Genomic DNA, 23,647 nt, shown 5'->3' on the forward strand with positions numbered 1-23,647 from the left:
TCATTTGACTTCTGCAATGACAAGAGATGTAATATACAAGATAACAAACATAACGAGTACACAGTTTTCTCCTTTCTCAAAGTATGTACTTTTTTTGGCACCCTCTGTATTATTTCCCAATTTTAAGGTCACCTTTAGATGGTAAAAAATAAAAGGAAACCTGTAAGATAATGCTCTGCATGAGAAGCATAAAATCATGACACAGCACTTTGGAAAACCACCAGCTGGAAAAGTTAGAAAATTTCAATTCTATTCCTAGTTCTGTCTCCATGATGAAACCAAGGTCAGCCACTTAATTCATTCTGATATTTCAGGTTCCTTATATTGAAAATGATGTGTTTATTAGAACAGATAATATCTGGGGTTTTTTTTACAGAAATAAGAGTATTCAGATTACATAAAATAAGCAGACTGTTGTTACTGTAATGAGTTTATGTTCCAACATTTATATAAATGAGCCTGCCCACCTGGCTGATTTAGATGTCTGCCACCTGCCTGAATACACCTGCTGACTCTTACTGGAGACAAAAGACAAGCTCCAAGAAACTTGTCTTAAAACTCTTGTGACTCAACAATCCTTCATATGGACTCTTAAGTGTGCCAATGTGGGGATTCTTTATTTATTTATTTTTTTTGGTAAGAGCTATTTGTTAACATTCTATGGAAATAACAGCTATCCACTCTTCACCAACAGGTTATGCTCAAATTCAGTAAACTGGTTATTTTGAAATCTGGAGAATATTCTTATTTACAGCGAGCCCAGCCCATTAAACATAACCTTTATTAGCGATATTACACTTTCCCTTATATAGTGTTAGTGGATAAATATTACTGTGTGTTTATGGAATACATAGGAATACTGTATCAGTACTGACCATGTGGCAAAAGGAAAGAAACTACTTTTATGAATCTCTAAGTCCCTGATGATGGTTCCTAATAGGACATGGCTGTAGTAAGAGACTGACACCATGGGGTGAAGCAGAGAAGGAAAGAGTATGAAAAGCTGTCACTTCAGGTTCAGTGAGAAGCCACAATAATCACTGTTCATGTGTAAGAGGCTTATTTCCAAGCTGGGCACATATAAGGCACCATCTATACTGACTTGGTGATTTAGAGATTGATTATAAAAGATGAACTTTAACATTATTTGTATATATTACAACTTAAACATTATACTCACAAAGATACATATTTAAAGAATTCATTCACATGACTCCTCCTTTTCTTAGAATTCCCTCAGTAAATAGGGTAAATTCCAAATAAATATATTTACATACTGTCTTAGGCTTCTTCTCTAGCCATTTTACATACATTCTGACTTATCAGCTACATCCTAAACTCCTCAGATATAAGGACCAACAAGGCCTACTGCAACATGAGACACTGGTTCCACATTAAGTATATCCAAGTATCCTCCCCTCAATAAACCTCTTAAGTCTCACAGGAGCTCTTTTCATTGCGTAAAGGACCTCCACACCGTGGAAATAAGAGTCTAATGAACCTTCCTCCAACCCTTGACTTACAAAGGACACTTTTTCATACCAAATCCTGAGCACTGACCTAGCTGCAAAGACTGTCCTACATGAACAAGTCTGACAGAGAAGCCTGAGGCATCAGTCAATGCCACAACTCTACACTAGAAACCAACCAAACCCTAACTATGACATACCTATGCATCCCTTCCCAGTCACCCAAGAGCAACCAAAAGGCAGGTGACAGGATTACCTCTCATGTCCTCTGATCTCACACTAAATTCTAAATGCTCTGTACTCCGCTCCTCCTTTTGCTAATGCTCTAAGCTCAGCACATCCAGAACTGCATTGGTTATCATTTCCCTTTTCTTTGTATTCTCTAGCCTGATAATTGTTCTCAAAATGCATTTAGTCAATCTGGAACCTAAAGGTCAATCTAGGTTACTCTCCCTTCATATTCTTTAATAAACAAATTCTGTGGATTACTTTAATAGTACCTTCACCAGTATTTCAGTCTCTGGTATCAAATCCAGTTCCAATTTTCCAAGGCAAACATTCTAAAATACCAACTTTTACTTCACTCTACTAAAATATCTTCAGTGTTTTCCCAAATGGCTAAACTCCCAAGATAAATCTACAGCTACCAACAAGCTTCCTGTCTGATCTCCTGATACTGTATTATTTAAATATTAAAAAGTAATAATTTTTCATCAGAAAAGAGAACAGTAGTTTTACTGGGTCTTTGAGGACATCTTGAGGTCCCTGAAACTTTGACACAGTAGGAGATGAATGCCCACTTTAATTAACCAGCATCAGCTTTTATAATGATTTGTTTTTTTTAAAAAAAAGTTTATAATAAATTAATAAGTTTATTTTTGCTTTAGTTTACTGTTTTGGTTATAGTTTCTTATAATGTATTGGCCAGAATTCTTTTGCAGTAATGTCTATGCTAATTTTAAAGTTACCTAATACATAAACTGCAAACTTTAAAAATCAGACCAGGTGGCCAGGCGCAGTGGCTCACGCCTGTGATCATAAGTTCAAAACCAGCCTGAGCCAGAGCCAGAGCCAGAGCACGATCTGGTCTCTAAAAAAATAGCCAGGAGTTGTGGTGAGTGCCTCTGGTCCCAGCAACTTGGGAGGCTGAGGCAAGAGAATTGCTTAAGCCCAAGAGTTTGAGGTTGCTGAGAGCTATAAAGCCACCGCACTCTATCGAAGGTGTCAAAATGAGACTGTGCCTCAAAAAAAAAAAAATAAATAAAAAATCAGCCCAGCGGGCGGCGCCTGTGGCTCAAGCAGTAGGGCGCCGGTCCCATATGCCGGAGGTGGCGGGTTCAAACCCTGCCCCGGCCAAAAAAAAAAAAAAAAAAAATCAGCCCAGGTACTAAATAAAAAGAGAAAAGGAAACTGATGCTTTTTTCTTATTATATTTATTATTTCCCTTAATAATGTATTCCTATATTACTTTACTTCCAATTACATATATTAATATGTGTATATATTACATTATCTCTTTTAATTCAACTCTCATTTTAGAAAGCATAAGAAAACTAAGGCCCAGCAAGGCTAAATAACATTCAAGGCCACACCATTCTATGTGTTATGTGAGAGACTGAGGTTTCAAATCTTCTCAATATGGCTACAAATTTCATACTTTCTCATTTGTAAAAGGATATATTATGAAACATCTATGAACAGTCAATTCAAGGTAAACACCTATAAAATGTACTTACCTTTGAAAATCTATTGACAAGATTAAATAACTATGCATTAAATTGTACACACTCAGCAAGCTACTTTATATGCATACATAAAAACATTAATATTAAAACAAATCTCCATTGAAGTTAAAACATTAAATCAAATGCCTTAAAAATATCCAATGAAATTAATTTTATTTTTTAGTCTATGTTTAAACTGCTTAATATAAATAGTTTATACACATACTACCTTCTTTTGAGCAGCTTCCTTCTTTTTCTTGTCGTCTTTTTTCTTTTTCTTTTCTTCCATCAACTGTTCTTCTTCTTGCACTAAATCCCTGAACCACACAGTTGGAATTAACTTTCCCAAAACGTATTAAGAAATGAGAATAATGTTGCATACAGATTCATTTTCAGTCTTATCAGAAGTAAATACATGGCAAATTATTTTATCATTCATTGAAATAAAACAAAACTTGTAACCTAAATTTCACTACATAGTCACTATATAGCATAACTCACTTTTCTTTAGGAAGTCACAAGTAGTAGAGCTTTTAACTTACTGTTATCTCAAGGAAGCCAACCTAAAATCAGCAAAGTTTACAATGGGATACAGGCAATTTTCTCCTCCCAATCTACAATGTAAATATCTTATAAACCGGAGTTACCTTGCTACTGGCCCCAATTATCAATCAGTAGCTAATGGGACCTTCCCACAATCCTTTCTTGCCCAGGTTTATGTGGGCACCTTTGGCTTTCCTTGCTCTAAACAGCTTTTTAAATATTTTTAGAACATAATAAGTTATTCACAGATACATAACTTCTATTTCTACATTACAGTAACTTCATATTCTAAAAACATTCCAAACTATTCTATCAATTCTTAGGAGATAATAATGTTCCTTATACATAAAGTTAAATTTCTAAAATCTCAAATGCTCAAAAGTTAACAAAATCTCTGGTTCAGAATTTCAAAATGACAGCCTAGCACAGTGTGTTTCAGAAAAAAGTATTTTCTTTTTACTCAATTCTTAGTTGATAAGTAAAAAAGAGCAAAGGAAGCCACATCCAAGAATAAACACAACAGGAGTCTTAAATAGATATATGTATGTGCCATCATTTCTGATAGAGCTCAAGAAGAGTTTCCAAGATCAGATCAGGGAGAACAGAAATAGATAATTATGGGGAAAAAGACTGCCTAAAAACAGGCCACAGGTAAGCTGGCATTTGGCTCACATCTAGCGCTCTGGGAGGGTGTGCCAAGTAGATTGCTTGAGTTCAGGAGCTTGAGACCAGTCTGAGCAAAAGAGACCCCATCTCTACTAAAAATAGAAACATTAGCCAGGCATTATGGCATGAGCATGTAGTCCTAGCTCCTTAGGAGGCTGAGATAAGAGGATTTCTTGAGCCCAAGAATTTGAGGTTGCTGTGATCTATGAAGCCAACACAGCACTCTACCCAGGGTGACAGAGACTGTCTCAAAAAAAAAAAAAAAAAAAAAAAGGTGGGGGAGGGGAGGCAGGCACAATGGCTCACGACTGTAATCCTAGCACTCTGGGAGGCCAAGGCAGGTAGATCACCTGAATACACAGGTTCAAGACCAGCCTGAACGAGAGCAAGACCCCATCCCTAAAAACATCCAGGTGTTGTGGCAGGCCCCTGTAGTCCCAGCGACTCAGGAGGCTCAGGCAAGAAGATCGCCTAAGCCCAGGAGTTGAAGGTTACTGTGAGCTGTGATGTCACAGCACTCCACCGAGGGTGACAAAGTAAAATTCTGTCTAAAAAAAAAAGGGCAGTGCCTGTGGCTCAAAGGAGTAGGGCACTGGCCCCATATACTGGAGGTGGTGGGTTCAAACCCAGCCTGGCCAAAAATAAAAAAAAAAAAGAAAGAAAGGCCATAGGCCTTAGCTATTTAACTCCTCCCACCCACTTCCCATCCTTATGCCTACACAGCCACAGGTAGCAGCTGCTTTTGAATCTGGCCTAAAACTAAAGGAAAAAAAAAAAATTTTTTTTTGTTTTGTTTGAGGCAGAGTCTCACTATGTCACCCAGGATAGAATGCTGTGATATCACAGATCACAGCAACCTCCAACTCCTGGGCTCAAGCGATTCTCTTGCCTCACCCTCCCAAGTAGCTGGGACTACAGGCACCCACCACAATGCCCAGCTATTTTTTGGTTGTAGTTGTCATTGTTGTTTGGCAGGCACGGGCTGGATTCAAACCTGCCAGTTCCGGTGTATGTATGGCTGGCATCCTAGGTGCCAAGCCCAAAGAAATGCTTTCTAAAGAAACTAGACTTTCTGCTGGAGGTTTGCAGGTTCCTGCAATGGGTTTGGTTGTCTCAGAATGAAGCCTTTCTTATTGGAAGCTACTGCCACTCCTTCCATTAGACCCTACAGTGAAGCCTGCCAACCAACACCCTCCCACTCAGGCAGCGCCTGTGGCTCAGTGAGTACAACGTTGGCCCCATATACCAAGGGTGGCGGGTTCAAACCTGGCCCCAGCCAAACTGCAACAAAAATATAGCTGGGCCTGTGGCGTGCACCTGTAGTCCCAGCTACTCGGGAGGCTGAGGCAAGAGAATCGCCTAAACCCAGGAGCTGGAGGTTGCTATGAGCTATGACGCCATGGCACTCTACCGAGGGCAACAAAATAAAACTCTGCCCCCCTCCAAAAAGGAAATCTATGCAAAGGTGGAGGAAACTCACTCCAGCTACTATGAGGATCACTCTAGAATCTAGAACCTAAATCTTCATTCATAATACCAACAACCAAAAATCACCAGATACCTGAAGAAAACCATCACACATGAAGAAAATACCTAACTACGTCCTGAGAAACCTTTCCAGTGGGGACACTGTAAATATCAGGCAGACAAGGAGAGCGTCAAGGTATATGAACTAGACATCCGGGAAACTACAGTATCAATCATCAAGGCTGTATGAAAGTAAGGATGGAGAAGAACATAAAATGAGAAAGATGGGCAAGTGCATAAACAGGGAGAGGTGCTATAGGTGTACTGGAACAAAATTGGACAAAATTTAAGTTAGCTTGGCTGATAGAAGAGACTGAGGACAGGCACGGTGGCTTATGCCTGTAATCCCAGCACTCTGGGAGGCTGAGGTGGGTGGATTGCCAGAGCTCACAGGTTTGAGACCAACCTGAGCAAGAGCGAAACCCCATCTCTAAAAATAGCTGGGCGTTGTTGTGGTGGGCGCCTACAGTCCCAGCTACTCGGAAGGCTGAGGCAAGAGAATCACTTGAGCCCAAACTCACTTGAGTTTGAGGTTGCTATGAGCTATGACACCACAGCACTCTACCGAGGGTGACGAAATGAGACTCTGCCTCAAAAAAAAAAAAAAAAAAAAGAGAGAGAGAGACTAAGGAAATGCAGATAGACAGTAACATTATAAATAATTGATATTTTGGTAAAGTGAAGTATATATCTACTAAAATCCCTTAAAAGCAAGAATATGGTAACTGTTGCCATATTTTGTTGTCATTTTGTTACAAGCAGAGCTGTCATGTGGTTAATGGACCATGACTCACCCTCTTTGGGATTCTGCATAAGGGAGTAAGAGTGAACAAGCTCGCTCAGACTATAATCCTGAGGAAGTCAGGGATCAGGACAGCCACAGTATATGTAAGCAGCAGAGTACAACTAGTAAGCAACGCAATCAATTCGTTTATATATGTTACCTACGTTGAAACAGGCAGAACTCCACAGCAAAAGCTGATTACCAGTTCCAAATACTTCATCTTCTCCAGCCCCATTTTCTTTGTATCAAATTGGAGATAAATAACCCCAAATGTCCACTTTCATAATTATTGTTATAAGGATTAGGTGAGGAGTGCTTACTTAGCACAATGCTTATCTAGTAAGCACCTGAAGGTCTGTCTAGTCCTGAACCTATCTTACCAATGCTCAGTGGCACCCAAAAGACTGTTTTCACCTTACTTATGTAACATTATGGGCTTATCATTCAGAAATACCTGGCACCTTGAATTAGAGACCTGTCCTTTTCCAATCTTCTTCTATGTCACTATAAATTTACTCCAGGAAATGTTCCCTAACAATTTATTTGCAATTATTCCTCCTTTCTCACATTTCATATGAAGGCTTCTTTCTTTCTCTGGCTGTCTTCATGTGAAACAGGATCTCACATTGTTGCTAGAGAGCAGAGGAGTCATCACAGCTCATTGCACCCTCAAACTCCTACACTTAAGCAACCCTGCTCTTGCCTCAGCCTCCCGAGTAGCTGGGACTACCAGCACACCACTCTACCTGGTTAATTCTTCTATTTTCTGTGTAGACAGGATCTCACTATGTTGCCCAGGCTGGTCTTGAACTCCTGGCTTCAAGTGATCTTCCTGCCTCAGCCTCCTAAAATGCTAGTAGGATAACAGACCATGTGCCACTGCACTGAACTTAAAGGCTTTTTGATGAAGTTATTAGCAAGTATTTCTTGTTCTAAAATATTCTTCTTTGTACTTAAAAGATGTGCCAAATTTCTTCTCAAGGAAATATTATAATACAGCTGATAGTGTAAGCATAGAAGGAAAATGTTCTGTTCAACACTATCATCGCAGCCAATTAACCATAGTTTTTCCATACCTCCTACTTCAGAAAGCAAACTGGACAAAAATACAAATGTATTTGTACATTCATCCAAACACCAGCTTTTAGGATACAAATGCTAGTATAGATTCATTTAAGATATTTGACTATATCATTTAACCACAGCTACCAAAAGGAATAAGAGTTGATGGATTTCATAGGTGGGCCATCATTTTTGATACATGATTCACAAAGACAGCATTCCAATGAACAATCACCTACCTCCTTAAAGGTTAGTTTGCAAGATACCTCAAATCTGTAAGTTTTGTGAATCTTTCTTATTGCTCTACAAAAACTGGGCTCCCCTTTTATTAGAATTTGGGTTTGTTTTCTTTTCCTTTTTTTTTTTTTTTTTTTGAGACAGAGTCTCAAGCTGTCACTCTGGGTAGAGTGTCGTAGCATCACAGCTCACAGCAACCTCAAACTCTTGGGCTTAAGGCGATTCTCTTGCCTCAGCCTCCCAACTAGCTGGGACTACAGGCACCTGTCAAAATGCCTGGCTATTTTTTTGTTGCAGTTTATCATTGTTGTTTTAGCTGGCCAGGGCCAGGTGTGAACCTGTCAGCCTCAATGTATGCAGCCAGAGCCCACCAACTGAGCTACAGGCATCACCTAGAATTTGGTATACAGACCGGGCGCAGTGGCCCATGCCTATAATCCCAGGACTACAGAAGGCCGAGGAGGGTGGATTACCTGAACTTACGAGTTCGAGACCAGCCTGATCTAGAGCAAGACCCTGTCTCTAAAAATAGCTGGGTGTTGTGGCAGGTGCCTATAGTCCCAGCTACTCCGGGAAGCTGAGGCAAGAGGATCACTTGAGTCCAAGAATTTGAGGTTGCTGTGAGGTATGACGCCACGGCACTCTACCAGGGGTGACTCAAAAAAAAAAAGAATTTGGTATTATTATTTACTTATGTCCTGTATCTCATGAATAAAGTCTTTGAGATGACATATAAGAATCAATGCCACCAAAGGATTTTCTAGGAAGGTGGAAATATTCTTTAACTTGACTGGAGTGGTAGTTATGTGCATTCATAATGTGTGAATATTATTGTATGTACATTATATCTCAAAGTTGATTTTAATAATTTTAATATATCGAATGAGGATCTCTCTGCCTTTTCTTTGTTGCGATAATAGGGTCCATTTGCTGTCTATGGTGAACGTATCTTGCTTTATAAGCCTATACCTTGCTCTTACTCTGTAAACCTATCTTTCTATTTCTCAATGAACTTGTTTCATTCTTGCCTTACTTTAGGGTATCTGGTCACTTCTGGACCAAGAGCACTCCAAGAAGCGAGGGCTCAGGCAGCCAGGCTCTCCCCTGACATTTTAGGAGACAGGGAGCTACCTTGAAACCCAACATTTTTGTTTTGCTAACAGAGTTGATTAAGACCTTGTGAGATTTTGGAGAACTACCTGGTATCGCTCAAAATTCTCTATAAAATCCAAATACTGCTGGTGGCGCCTGTGGCTCAGTGGGTAGGGCGCTGACCCCATATACTGAGGGTGATTTGAGTTTGAACCCGACCCCGGCCAAACTGCAACAAAAAAATAGCTGGGTGTTGCAGCGGGCACCTGTAGTCCCAGCTACTAGGGAGGCTGAGGCAAGAGAATCACTTAAGCCTACGAGTTGGGGGTTGCCGTGAGCTGTGATGCCATAGCACTCTACCAAGGGCAATAAAGTGAGATTCTGTCTCTAAAATATAAATAAATAAATTAAATCCAACAACTGCACTTTCCAGGCAGCCTACAGTCCCTAGGACAAGGCTCGACTTGCCGAATGTGCCATAGTTAATAAACCTTCCTTTTCTTGCTAAAAAAAAAAACAAAACCCATATATATGTGTATATGTGTGTATACATACACATATTTATACATGTAGAGAGAGAATGAGGGGAAATGCAATATTTGAATTAAAAAATACACACACACGTATGTATATATATACATACGTGTGTGTGTGTGTGTGCGTGTGTGTATGAAGCACCAATAGCTCAGTGAGCAGGGCGCCAGCCATATACACCAAGGCTGGCAAGTTCGAGCCTGGCCCAGACCTGCTAAACAACAATGACAACTGCAACCACAAAATAGCTGGGCATTGTGGCGGGTGCCTGTAGTCCCCACTACTTGGGAGGCTAAGGCAAGAGAATCACTTAAGCCCAAGAGTTTGAGGTTGCTGTGAGCTGTGACACTACTGTACTCTACTGAGGGCAACATAGTGAGACTGTCTCAAAAAAAAAAAAAGCCCGAGCCAGAGCAAAACCTCGCCTCATTGTATTTCTAGGATTTGCTTTCTCAATTTTAGGCCCTCTTAAAGTTAATAAATTTTAGTAGGCTATTCTCCTACTTCTGATTTGCTGACAAATTCAGCCATGGGTATATGCTATGCATTTATAGATGTCTTTTTCTATTTATAGAAATGGTTGTATTATTTGTGTCTTTCTATCTATTGATATGAATTATACTGAATGTTGAACAGCTGTGTGCTCTGAGGGCAACATAGACTCTGTCTCAAATAAATAAATGACCTAAAATCACAAGCCTCTACACCAATGATTAAAGGCAACAAGATAAGCCAATTGGGAGATTAGACATTTGAAGGAGACGAATGTAGTTAGAATGCCCCTCCTACTCTTGTGCTTCTGGATATTTGGTCAGTTTTTCCTATATTCCGAGCATGAATATCATTAACATTAACCCCTTCCAAAGGCTACTCCTGTACATGGCTATTGGAAGTATGGACTAGCACTAAGCCCTTTGGTGAGAAATTTGGAAGAATCTATTCAGAATGAATTTTTATTTATTTTTAAAATTTTATTTATTTATTTTTGAGACAAAGTCTCATTTTGTCACCCTGTGTGCTGTGGCGTCACAGCTCACAGCAACCTCCAACTCCTGGGCTTAAGCAATTCTCTTCCCTCAGCCTCCCAAGTAGCTGGGACTACAGGTGCCCACCACAACACCCAGCTATTTTTAGAGGTGGGGTCTCGCCTTGGCTCAGGTTAGAAGCCAATAGGGAAAAGTCAAATGAACTATAATGTAGTCATTCCATGGAATACCACACAGTAATTTTTTAAAAAGAGCAGATTTTCACAAGAAAGAGTTAAAGGAGTGGACACACCAGATCTGAGAACTGCTTAGAAAAGACTGCAAGGTTGGCTCACATTCAGGGTCAGGGAACTTGGATTTCAGGAGGGTTCATGCTGTTCCATAACCCAGAAGAGTGGTTTTCTGTGCCTAAATTGTACAAATAATATGGTTTATGCTGAACAATTGCTTTCTTTCTGGGAGAATGACATTTTAGTATATGCCAGGCAGAGAGCGCTTAGCAGGGCCAGCTACCAACAGGAACCTCGGGTACTGAATTTCTAATACACTACCCTGGCGGACATTTTACATACATCACAATTTGAAACTGATGAAATTAAGTATGCTCTGTGTGACTCCATAAGGAAAGAACTCTTAGCGGCTTAAACCTAGTTTTCCCCCAGACTTTGCTGCATGTACCTTTTCTCTTTGCTGACTTTATTTTGTATTCCTTCACTGCAATAAATCACAGCCATAAGAATAACTATATGCTGAGTCCCATAAATCTAGTGAATTGTAAAACCTGAAGGCGGTCTTGAGGACTTCAATGAACATGACTTCATCAAAAAGAAGAAAACCATCAGGTCAAAAAAAACAAAAACCATCAGGTCCAGATCACTGTTACCATTTGTTAAAAGAAAATCCCACTTTAAAAGTACACATTTCCATGGTACAGTAGATGAGCAAAGAAGAGCAGATGTACCCAAATGAATTACTCTCTGCACTCAAAATTATTTAATAATAGCCTACACAATGTTACTCTCTCAACTATTAGAAACACATTTAGTGAATCCTATAAGCCAAGCAGTCTACCGTGACTGAGAGAGCCCAAGTAGAAAACATAATTTTTTTGTGGGAAAAAAATTCCTGTAATTTTGTAGGAACAAGTGAACACACCTGAAATAAGAAAACAAGCAAATATTTGGTACACATTGTAAGCACATTTAGGAAAATAAGATGTGCATACGAGCTATTGCAACTACAGAAGACTTTGTGGAACAGTAAGAAGTTGCTGTAGGTCTTGAAGCAGCAGCAGGATTTTTCAGGAACAAGAAAGTCATGGGCATGAGCAAAGCATGAAGACTAGTACTATAACAAGTTCACGTACTTGTACTGACTGTAATTGAAAAAGAGAAGGAAAGTGCTACATAAGAATAGACAATAAATTGGCTAAATAGGATCAGAAGACCCACAATAATCCAAGTGAATGTATTATATTAATGTCCTTGATGACAGTGGAAAAAAACAAAGAATAAATGTAAGACACTTCAAAATAATTACAACAAATTGGAATAATCAGCAATATTAAAAGGAACAATAAAAATTTAGATATGCGAATGAAAATTACAGATTTTTAAATTCAAAAAACTTTATCTATTTTTTTGAGTCAGTGTCTCACTATGTCGCCCCCGGTGGAGTGCCATGGTGTCACAGCTCACAGCAACCTCAAATTCTTGGGCTTAAGCGATTCTCTTGCCTCAGCCTCCCAAGTAGCTGGGACTATAGGCGCCCACCACAACACACGGCTGTTTTTCTGGTTGTAGTTGCCACTGCTGTTTGGCAGGCTAAGGCTGGGTTCAAACCCGCCAGCTCAGTATACATGGCTGGCACCCTAGCCGCTGAGCTACAGGTGCCGAGCCAAAATTCAAAAAACTTTGATGGTTCTGCTGTCAGAAATGACAATAATGAGACAAGGTTAGATGTTTCTATTTAGCTTTGGGAAAGAGAAAATAGGAAGCAAATTTCCAGAGGGCCCATCTAGTTTATCAGTCAGCAACTCACCATAAACCATCATCACACACAAGCCAGCTGTACATAACAAGCTAGTAACAAAAATATACTTCACATCTTCTGCCAAAAAATTTTAAAATATATCTATATGTGTGTGTATATATATTCCCCCTTATAAATCCCACCTTATTCTATTTCCTTCCAGCCTTCCTGTTCCTCTTTTAATCACCAGCCCCCATTCTTTTTCCTCTTATGTAAATTAATCAAAGCCAGTCTGGCACTATACAATAGGAAGTCACTGGTAACCTTCAAAACTGCAATTCCCCAGAGGGTAGAGATGAAAACCCAATTACTGCTAAAATAGGTAAGGGAATGAGGTTGAGGGATTGCTTCATTTTTTCAAAAACTTTGGCAGTGAAATGAAGAGAACAGGATAAAATGAAGTATTGTGGATTGTTTTTAAAATAAGGAAGACTAGGCCAGTCTCGGTGGCTCATACCTGTAATCCCAGTACTCTAAAGGCCAAAGCAGGAGGAGTACTTGAGCTAAGAAGACCCTGTCTCTACTAAAAATAAAAAAATTAGCGGGGCATGGTAACATGAGCCAGAAGTCCCAACTACTTGCTGAGGCAAGAAGATTACTTGAGCCCAGGAGTCTGAGGTTGCTGTGAGCTAGGCTAAGGCCATGGCACTCTACTGGGGGTGACAGAGGGAGACTCTGTCTCAAAAGAAATAAATAGCCAGGCACGGTGGCTCATGCCTATAATCCTAGCACTTTGGGAGGCTGAGGCTGGTGGATTGCTTGAGGTTAGGAGTTTGAGATAAGCCTAAGTAAGAGTGAGACCCCCATCTCTACTAAAAATAAAACTCACTGAGTGCTGTGGCACACACCTATAGTCCCAGCTACTTGGGAGGCAAGAGGATTACTTAACCCCAAGAGTTTAAGATTGCTGTGCTATGACACCACAGCACTTATAGTTTGGACAACAGAGTGAGACTGTGTCTCCAAAAAAAAAAAAAGAATTTCTGGAAGCATACACAAATACTTACAAAAATACAGGAGAACCTCTGTAAGTTGACCCCTCAAGGGTCTGTAACAAACTGCCTACCATATGCCTACCATATTGATACATGCATGTGGTTCATGGCTGATCTTGAAAATTTGGTCAACTTACGGAGGTTCTACTGTATATGTTTGTGAAAGGAGTATAGGAAAAAAGGATGACAAGAAAGAAGGTGGTGGCCAAAGCTGTACCTTTCTAGAAAGCTTAGCTTTAGAGGTACAAACAGTAGTAAAAAATTGGCACACCTTCCTTTTAAGGTATCAGGTCGATCATACCAGGAAAAAAAAAAGTGAGAGAAAGGAAAGTAGGATATAAACAAGTAGCAGTGAAGATCCAAACTATAGCCTGGATCTCTTCAAAAAGGAGGAGGTTGAGCTTGAAATGGTTTCAACCAGCACCATAATTTGAGCAATACAATAAATAATGCTAATAGAAGATTAAAACCAATGAATAAAATAATTTTATTATTAATATCAATATGGAAGGCCACTGAACTGGCCTAGTCCATATTGATATTAATAAATGAATGAATAAGTGACTAAATGGGCAAAGGGACAGATTTTTTTTTTTTGAGACAGTCTCAACTCAGTGGCCCTGGGTTGAGTGCCGTCGCATCGTAGCTCACAGCAACCTCAAACTTCTGGGATCAAGTGATTCTCTTGCCTCAGCCTCCCTAGTAGCTGAGACTACAGGTGCCCACCACAACAGCTGGCTATTTTTCAAGAAACAGGGTCTGCCTTTTGCTCAGGCTGGTCTCGAACTCCTGAGCTCAAGCAATCCTCCCACCTCAGCCTCCCAGAGTGCTGGAATTACAGGCGTGAGCCACCATGCCCAGCCAAAAGGGCCAGATCTTACAGTAAATGTCAACTAAAAGGTGCCGGCCCCATATACTGGAGGTGGCGGGTTCAAGCCTGGCCTGGCCAAAATCTGCCCCAAAAAAAAGACAACTAAAGAAAAAGAATAGTTAAAAGAAAAAAATCACTATTTGACTATTCACTGATTCAGGCAAGAATATTAATAAGAAACAAAATATTTACATACTCTAAACAATATTATTAATTACAAGGGGAAAAATACTAGCTTTACAGTGGTAAAACCTGACGGATATCACTTAACCAAGTAGTTACCATTACCTATAATGAGGTAAGTGGACATCATGCAACTCCTGACATGATGTACTGAGAAAAACACCAGATCAGGCTGGGCACAGTGGGTCACACCTATAAACCCCAGCATTCTGGGAGGCCAACGTAGGTAGATCGCTTGAGTTCATGAGTTTGAGACCAGCCTGACCAAGAAGCAAGACTTCCATCTCTAAAAAACAGCCATGCATCGTGGCAGGCACCTGTAGTCTCAGCTACTCTAGGAGGCTGAGGCAAGAGGATCACTTGAGCCCAAGAGTTTGAGGTTACTGTGAGCTATGATGCCATTGCACTCTACAGGGGCAAGAAAGTGAAACTGTGTCTCAAAAAAAAAAAAAGAAAGAAAGAAAGAAAGAAAACAAAAGAGAAACACCAGATTGGAATGATTCTTGACAAAAACACATAACCTCATCTAATTATAAGGAAACATATACACACAGACTGCAGGACATTCTACAAAATGACTAAGTAGGTTGCAGTCTTTAAAAATGTCAAGGTCCTAAAGAACGAAGACTGACAAACTGTTTCAGAATGAAAGCAACTAAAGAAACATGAAAACTAAATGTAACTTGTGATCTTGGATTGAATCCCTAACTAGAAAAAAAAATCCATTTTGCTCTAAAGGGCATTATTGAGACAATGGGCAAAATTTCAATAAAGTCTATAGATTAGCTATTAAGACTGTGCCAATGTTACGGTCCCAATTGTGATAATAAGACTGTAATTGCTGAGAAAATATCTTAGGCCGGGTGTGGTGGCTCATGCCTGTAACCCTAGCACTCTTGGAGGCTGAGGTGGGTGGATCGCTTGAGGTCACGAGTTTGAGACCAGCCTGAGCCAGAGAGTGACACCTCATCTCTAAAAACAGCCAGTGGCTGGGTACCCGTAGCTCAGTGATTAGGGCACCAGCCACATGCTCCAGGGATGGTAGGTTCAAACCCAGCTGGGGCCTGCTAAACAACAACAACAAAAAATAGCTGGGTGTTGTAGCAGGTTAGGCCCAGCTACTTGGGAGGCTGCGGCAAGAGAATTACTTCAGTCCAAGAGTTTGAAGCTACTGTGAGCTATGACACTATTGCACTCTATTGAGGGTGACAAAATGAGACTTTGTCTCAAAAAAATAAAGAAAAAAAGAAAATATATTTTATTTTAAGGAAATAAAGATGTCTTTAAGGGGTAAAGAGATATCATGTTTGCAAATTACTCTCAAATGATAAAAACAGTATGTATATAAAAAGAGGGAATTGGGCGGCGCCTATGGCTCAGTGAGCAGGGCGCCGGCCCCATATGCCCATGGTGGTGGGTTCAAACCCAGCCCCGGCCAAACTGCAACAAAAAAAATAGCCGGGCGTTGTGGCAGGCGCCTGTAGTCCCAGCTACTGGGGAGGCTGAGGCAAGAGAATTGCCTAAACCCAGGAGTTGGAGGTTGCTATAAGCTGTGATGCCATGGCACTTTACCAAGGGTGATAAAGTGAGACTCTGTCTCTAAAAAAAAAAAAAAAAAAAAAAAGAGGGAATGATAAGGCAAATGTAATTATATATAAACATTTGAAGAGTACAAGTGAAAGATAGTCAGAAATTATTTGTTCTCTTCTTGCAGCATTTCTCTGTATCAGAAATTACTACAAAATAAAAAGCTCAGGTTGAGGAAAGTTAGTGAGATTAGAAATTGAGAAAGTAACAGATACTCCACCATGAGGACAGAAACACCCTACAGTTTACAAAGTGCTTTAAGATATCACCCATTTTAAACCCACAACCCTAAAACACAGAACTGATATTCCCATCTGACAGTGGAACTGAGAATCACAAAGTCTAAGCCACTTGTCAGATTGTATAAGGATGCGGTAAGGGTGATCCAAAACCCAGTTTGCTAAATCTACACTAATCCTTCTCTTTTGGCTCAGTGCCCATAACACAGTATTATGGCGCCAGCCACATACACTGAGGGTGGTGGGTTCGAACCCTGCCTGGGCCAGTTAAACAACAAAGACAATCACAACAAAACATAGCTGGGTGTTGTGGCAGGTGCCTGTACTCCCAGCTACTTGGGAGGCTGAGGCAAGAGAATCACTTAAGCCTAAGAGTTGGAGGTTGCTGTGAGCTGTGACACCACAGCCTCTACCAAGGGTGACATAGAGACTCTGTCTCAAAAAAAAAAAAAAAAAAAACCCTCTCTTCTTTTCAGGCTTAATTTAATTACTAATTTCTTTGTGATTGTCTCTAACCAAATCTCACCTTTGACATCTATTATATAATAATCATGTTTTAATTATTTTTAGATGTTAATCTCATTCTCCCAAATAGTAATTACTGGTCTGGGGACAAAAACCAGTTCTTCTGCTTGTATCCTACTCTCTGGCACTGGTCATTCAAATTAGATCTCAATTCCTGCTTCCTTATCTTTACTAACATTATATCCCCATTAATGCCACAAAAAGATGCATTTTTCTCATACTTACTTCTACCCACATTCCAATTTTTTAAGAACCAGTTCAGGAATGGCAACCATAGCTCAGTGGTTAGGGTGCTGGCCACATGCAACAGGGCTAGTGGGTTTGAACCTGGCCCAAACCTGCTAAACAACAATGAAAACTACAACAATAAAAAATATAGCCAGGTGTTGTGGCGGGTGCCTGTAGTCCCAGCTACTTGGGAGGCTGAGGTAAGCGGATCGCTTAAGCCCAAGAGTTTGAGGTTGCTGTGAGCTGTGACAGCACAGCACGCTACTGAGGGTAACATAGTGAGACTGTCTCAAAAAAAAAAAAAAAAGAACCAGTTCAATTCCAATCTTGTCCAACAAGTCCTTCCTAAGCAGCATAGCATGCAGTGAAAACCTCCAGGTCCAAATCAAAATGAAATGGACTTAAATCTCAACTCCACCACCTATTTGTACAACCTTGCATAACTAATTAATTGAACTACTTATGTTTTATTTCTCTAAAGCCTCCATATCCTAATTTATCTCCCTCAAAATGTTGTGAAGATTTACTAAGGTAATTCAGATGAAGTGCTTAACATTTGACCACTAATTGTCAGCTGTAAAAAACTAGGCAAAAAATTAAAATGGGGAGGGAGGGAGTGAAAGACACACAAACACCAGCGCACTAGGCTAAAGTTAGGACACAAAGAAGGCTGAAACCAAAGGAAGGAGAGCACACAGTAGAAAACGAAACTGAATATGTTAAAAAAAAATATTAGGGCACAATGCAGAAGGAGGCAGATGCAAAACCAACAACTAAAGGCTTCAAATTCCAAACCAGACCAAATCGGGTACTGGGTACCAAAAGCCAACAGAGATATCTTAAGAAGAGAAAACTACAGATTGATAACCTTTATGAACACAAAAATCCTCAACAAAAGACTATCAAATATAAAAGGGACTATCCAACGTAGATTATCCCACAAATGCAAGGTTGGTTTACCACACAAAAATCAATCAAGTAAAATATATTAACAGAACAAAGAACAAAAGCTACATGAAAATTTCCATATACACAGAAAAAGCATTTAACAAATCCAGCACCCTTTCAGAACAAGACGAAAACACTCTAGGAATAGAAGGAAACTTCCTTAATCTGAAAAGACTCACAGCTCAGATCATACTTAATGGTAAAGATTGAATATTTTTCCTATAATATTAGGAATAAGACAAAATGCCTGATCTTACTACCACCTATTCAACATGAAGCTGGAAGTTCTTGTTAAAAAATTAAGCAAAAACAAAGAAAGAGCAAGAGTGAGGGAGAGAAAAAGCACCAAGACCAGAAAAGATGTAAAGCTATCTCTATTCATAGACAACATGATCTTGTATAGAGAAAGTGTTAAGGCAGCGACTCCTTTGGGAGTAGAACAAGCCTTTCACAGGGGTTGCCTAATATCGGATATTTACATTACAATTCATAACAGTAGCAAAAATTACAGTTATGAAGTAGCAACGAAAATAATTTTGTGGTTGGGGGTCACCACAACATGAGGAACTGTATTAAAGGGTCGTGGCATTAGGAAGGTTGAGAACCACTGTACTGAGGAATCCACACATATAAAGACTCCTGGAACTAATGATTCAGCATAGCTATAGAACACAGTGTCAACATATAAAAATCAAACGACTGACACAGGCTACCATATGGACGAGTCTTAAGGACATGATGCAAAGTGAAATAAGCCAGTCACAAAAAAAACAAATAAGTTATCTACTCTATTAAAATCCATGAAGACAGAAAGGAGAACAATGGTGTCCAGAGGCCAGGCGAAGGGGTGTGGGGAGTTTCTGTGATGGTACAGAGTTTCAGTTTTGCAAGATGAAGAGTCACAGAGGTGGATGGTGGTGACAGTTACACAATGTGATTGTAAATGTGCTTAATGCTACCAAACTACACAATTTAAAATGGTTAAGATGGTAAATTTTACGTGTATTTTACATTTTTTAATTTTTAAGAAATCTATTGGATTTCCATAGTAGGAACGAATAATCCAAAAATTAAATCAGAAAACCATTTACAATAGCATCAAAAAGAATACTTAGGAATAAATTTCATAAAGCAGCAAACTTATATGTTAAAAACAATATGTCATCTTGGAAAAACATTAAAGACCTGAAGAAACAGAAAGAGATTCCATGCTCATGAATTGAAAGTTTTGTTTGTTTTTTTTTTTTGTAGAGACAGAGTCTCACTTTATGGCCCTCTGTAGAGTGCCGTGGCCTCACACAGCTCACAGCAACCTCCAACTCCTGGGCTTAGGCGATTCTCTTGCCTCAGCCTCCCGAGTAGCTGGGACTACAGGCGCCCGCCACAACGCCCGGCTATTTTTTGGTTGCAGTTTGGCCGGGGCCGGGTTTGAACCCACCACCCTCGGCATATGGGGCCGGTGCCCTACCAACTGAGCCACAGGCGCCGCCCATGAATTGAAAGTTTTAATATTGTTGGAAAATGGTAAGACTGTCCAAATTGATCCACAGATTCAATACTGTTAGTATCACAATCCCAGCTACCTTTTTTGCTAAAATTGACAAGCTGATCCTAAAATTTATATAGAAGTATAAGAAGAATAGTCAATACAGCTTTGAACAAGGACTCAACACTTGTTGATTTCAAATACAAAGCTAGAGTAATCAAGATAGTGTGAAACTGGCATACGGATGGACATATAGTATCTGTGAAACAGAACTGAGAGTCCAGAGATAATTTCTCAATTTATGATCATCTGATTTCCAACAAAGGTTGGAAATGACGCTAGAACTGGATAGTCAGTTTCATAAAAAGAATGAAATGCCAATCAAAATTACAATGAGGTATCACTTTATATCCACTAGGATGGCTATAATAAAGGACAATAACAAGTGTTGACAATGGCAAGGATATGGAGAAACAGGAACCTTCATACATGGCTAGTGAGAATGTAAAACTGTATTGCTGCTTTGGAAACAATCTAGCAGTTCCTCAAAAAGTTAAATAGAGCAATTATATACCTCAGAAATCCTACTCTTAGATATAAACCCAACAGAATTGAAAGCATGTGTCCACACAAACTCTTGTACCAGATGTTCACAGCAGCATTATTCCTAACAGCCCCCAAATGAAGACAGTCCAAATGCCCATCAACTGAAGAATGCATAAACAAAATGCAGTACAACCACACAACGGAGTATTTCTCAGCCATAAAAAAAGGAGTAAAATGGAGGTTTCAGATAGTTGAACATGGGGAAGATACTGGAGGGTGGCAGTATTTCCCAATACTTGACCCTACACACCTCTTCATATGTACCCTTTGTAATATCCTTATAATAAATGGGTAAATGTAAAAAAAACGAATTAAGTACTGACATATGGTACAGCATGGATGAACTTTGATAACATTATGCTAAAACAGACAAACAAGACAACAGGAATCATATTGTATGATCCCATTTATATGAACTGTCCAGAATAGGCCAATCTGTACTGAGAAAATAGACTGCTGGTTGCCAGGGACTGGAGAGGGACAAATGCAGAGTGACTGCTATTAGGTATGGCATTTCTTTGGGGGGGGGGGGGGGGTGAAAATGCTCTGGAATTAAGACAGTGGTGATGATTGCACAATTCCATTAACATTCTAAAAACCACTGAATAAGACACCTTGTGTACTTTACAAGGACCTTTATGGTATGAGAACTTCATCTCAATAAAGCTGTTATTAAAAAAAAAAAGGAAGAAAAATTCAAGGGTACATTTGGAGAAGAAGGAGTTTGAGGACAGGGATAAAGAGGTGGAAGAGATAGTGCTAAATAGACAAGCTCAGGGCCCGGTGCAGTGGCTCAACCATCTGTAATCCTAACATTTTGGGCACCAAGGCAGAGGCTGCTTGAGATGAAGCTTGGAAAGAAGCCTGGGAAACTTAGCACAAAAAAAAATTTATTTTTTTAGCTGAGTATGCTGGTTTACCTGTAGTCCCAGCTGCTTGGGAGGCTGAGACAACAGGATCACTTGAGCCCAGGAATTCAAGATGATAGTTAACTACAATTTGGCCACTGTGCTGAGGCCTGGGCTGACTGGGGTTGGGGTGGAAGAAAAAGATTAGCTGAGCACAGCATACAACAGGAGCTTGGGCTTTAATTCTAGTCACTGTGGAGATGCTAACAAAGGTTTCTAAAAAGTAGTGACTGACAGGCCTCAGAAACTTGGCTTTAGGATGATTAACCAGCATATTTTATGAGTAAAATATTCTATGTATAAAATGCATATTTTATGTGCTTTTCTTCTTCTTCTTTTTTTGAGACAGTCTCTCTGGGTAGAATACAGTGTCATCATAGCTCACTGCAACCTCAAACTTCTGGGCTCAAGCAAGCCTCGTGCCTCAGCCTCCCTACTAGATGGGACTATATGCACATACCACCAAGCCTGGCTAATTTTTCTATTTTTAATAGAGACGGGGAGGTCTTGCTCTTGCTCTTGCTCAGGCTGGTCTTGAATGTCTGCGTGAAAGCAATCCTGAGCTCAAGCAATCACCCCACCTTGGCTTCTCAGAGTGCTAGGATTAACACGTATGAACACTGTGCCCAGCCCCTTTCTACCTTTTTTACAAGGTAGGATTTTTACTTATATGCCTCACATTGCATAGGAATTCATAAGCAGAATAATATATAAAACTTACTTCCCTGACATACTTGTATGGTCAATTACCAAAGACTAAAGTAATACTTATAAATATATTCAAAATCTGTTCATATTAAGCACCATAAAACACCATTTCACATGGTGTTTGTACACACATGTATTTTGGGAGATACTTCAAAAGAACAAAAGGACCTGAAGTCAACAAAACAGAGATGTCAGAACTCTAAAAATATTCAGCATCATTGCAGTAAACTGCTCAAATAAATGTTCACTGACTGAAAACCACTAATAAGAACAGAAAAACAAGTGAGTTAGTTTAATCTTGTTTGTTGTTATTACAAAATCCAATCAGTCATTGTTTGCAGAAAATAGTTTGTAAGGTTCAAAGTATAAAATTCCTCGACCAGGTTTCAATCTGTTTTGAACATTCCATCTGAAATAGGAAGTCAGCTGAGTCATTGTCTTATAATATACTACTGCTGAAAATCTAAAATGCTTTTCCCTCGTTGAAGTGTAGAAATGCTCGAATTTTTTTGCTTTATAGCCAAGTCAAACACACAGAATATGCAAATTATTTTTAAAATAAAACATCTTAAATAGAAAATTTAAACTATATTTATTTTCATGTTTTTTTAAAGATTGAGAGAAACTATGCCTTAGTAGAATGACTTTCTTTTTTTTTTTTTGTAGAGACAGTCTCTCGCTTTATGGCCCTCGGTAGAGTGCCATGGCCTCACACAGCTCACAGCAACCTCCAACTCCTGGGCTTAAGCGATTCTCTTGGCTCAGCCTCCCGAGTAGCTGGGACTACAGGCGAGTAGAATGACTTTCTTTCTTTTGAATAAAAAATCTTCCGGGCGGCGCCTGTGGCTCAAAGAAGTAGGGCGCTGGCCCCATATGCCGGAAGTGGCGTGTTCAAGCCCAGCCCCGCCCAAAAACTGCAAAAAAACCAAAACAAAACAAAACAAAAAATCTTCCTTGTGGTGGGTGCCTGTAGTCCCAGCTACTTGGGAGGCTGAGGCAAGGTTGCTGGGTGGCGCCCTTTAGCTCAGTAGGTAGGGCGCTGGCCACATTCACCAAGGCTGGAGGTGGAGGGTTCGAACCCAGCCCTAGGCCAGTTAAGGCAACAATGACAGCTGCAACAACAACATCAAAAAAAAGTCTGAGGTTGCTGAGCTATGATGGCATAGCACGCTACCGAGGGCAACATAGACTCTGTCTCAAAAAAAAAAAAAACCCTTCCTTTTATTGATACTATTCAGCTTCTCTGATAATCTCCCTATAAAGCAATGTCTCTTAATCTTTAAGAAGTAATTACCCTTTGAAATCTGACAAACAGTAAGAACTGCACCTACTTTTTCACATTTGGGGTTTTTTCTTTTTTTTCTTTTTTAAAGCATAGATTCAATTTTTCAAACTACTTCATACCACCTGTGGTCCCTCTGTGGAACCCAGGATGAGAACCCTTCTGTTGGGCACAGCGTCACTCTTAACTTCAAATGTGGCATTTTTTTAAGAACGCCAATACAAGTCTAGGCCCTGTGTTTCATTTTCTTACCAGGGTTATCAGTTCATCACTGGTCAACTCTGAAAACAAACAACATTCATGTTCAACAATAAGGGGGCTTACCTTCAGAATAACCTTTCACAAAAGTAGCAATCATTAAGTCTAGTCGATTTAAATACAAAGACATAGAATTATTATAACCAACCACAAACATTTAAAATTGTA

General features: G+C 39.7%; 1 protein-coding gene across 9 annotated transcripts in view; it reads right to left on the bottom strand.

Moving 5' to 3' along the window:
* TNRC6A (trinucleotide repeat containing adaptor 6A) overlaps window positions 1–23,647 on the bottom strand; it is a 140,874-nt gene that overhangs the window by 85,279 nt on the left and 31,948 nt on the right. For all 9 annotated transcript variants that reach the window (XR_008373496.1, XM_053558077.1, XM_053558078.1 and 6 more), the window contains one exon: window positions 3,423–3,510. Coding sequence is in view for 8 of the 9 variants with exons in the window: in XM_053558080.1 (XP_053414055.1) it covers window positions 3,423–3,510 (88 nt within the window). In the remaining variant the exon portion in view is untranslated. The remainder of the gene's footprint in view (window positions 1–3,422; window positions 3,511–23,647) is intronic.

The sequence above is a fragment of the Nycticebus coucang genome, chromosome 12 (genome assembly GCF_027406575.1).
Source record: "Nycticebus coucang isolate mNycCou1 chromosome 12, mNycCou1.pri, whole genome shotgun sequence".
Taxonomy (NCBI): domain Eukaryota; kingdom Metazoa; phylum Chordata; class Mammalia; order Primates; family Lorisidae; genus Nycticebus; species Nycticebus coucang.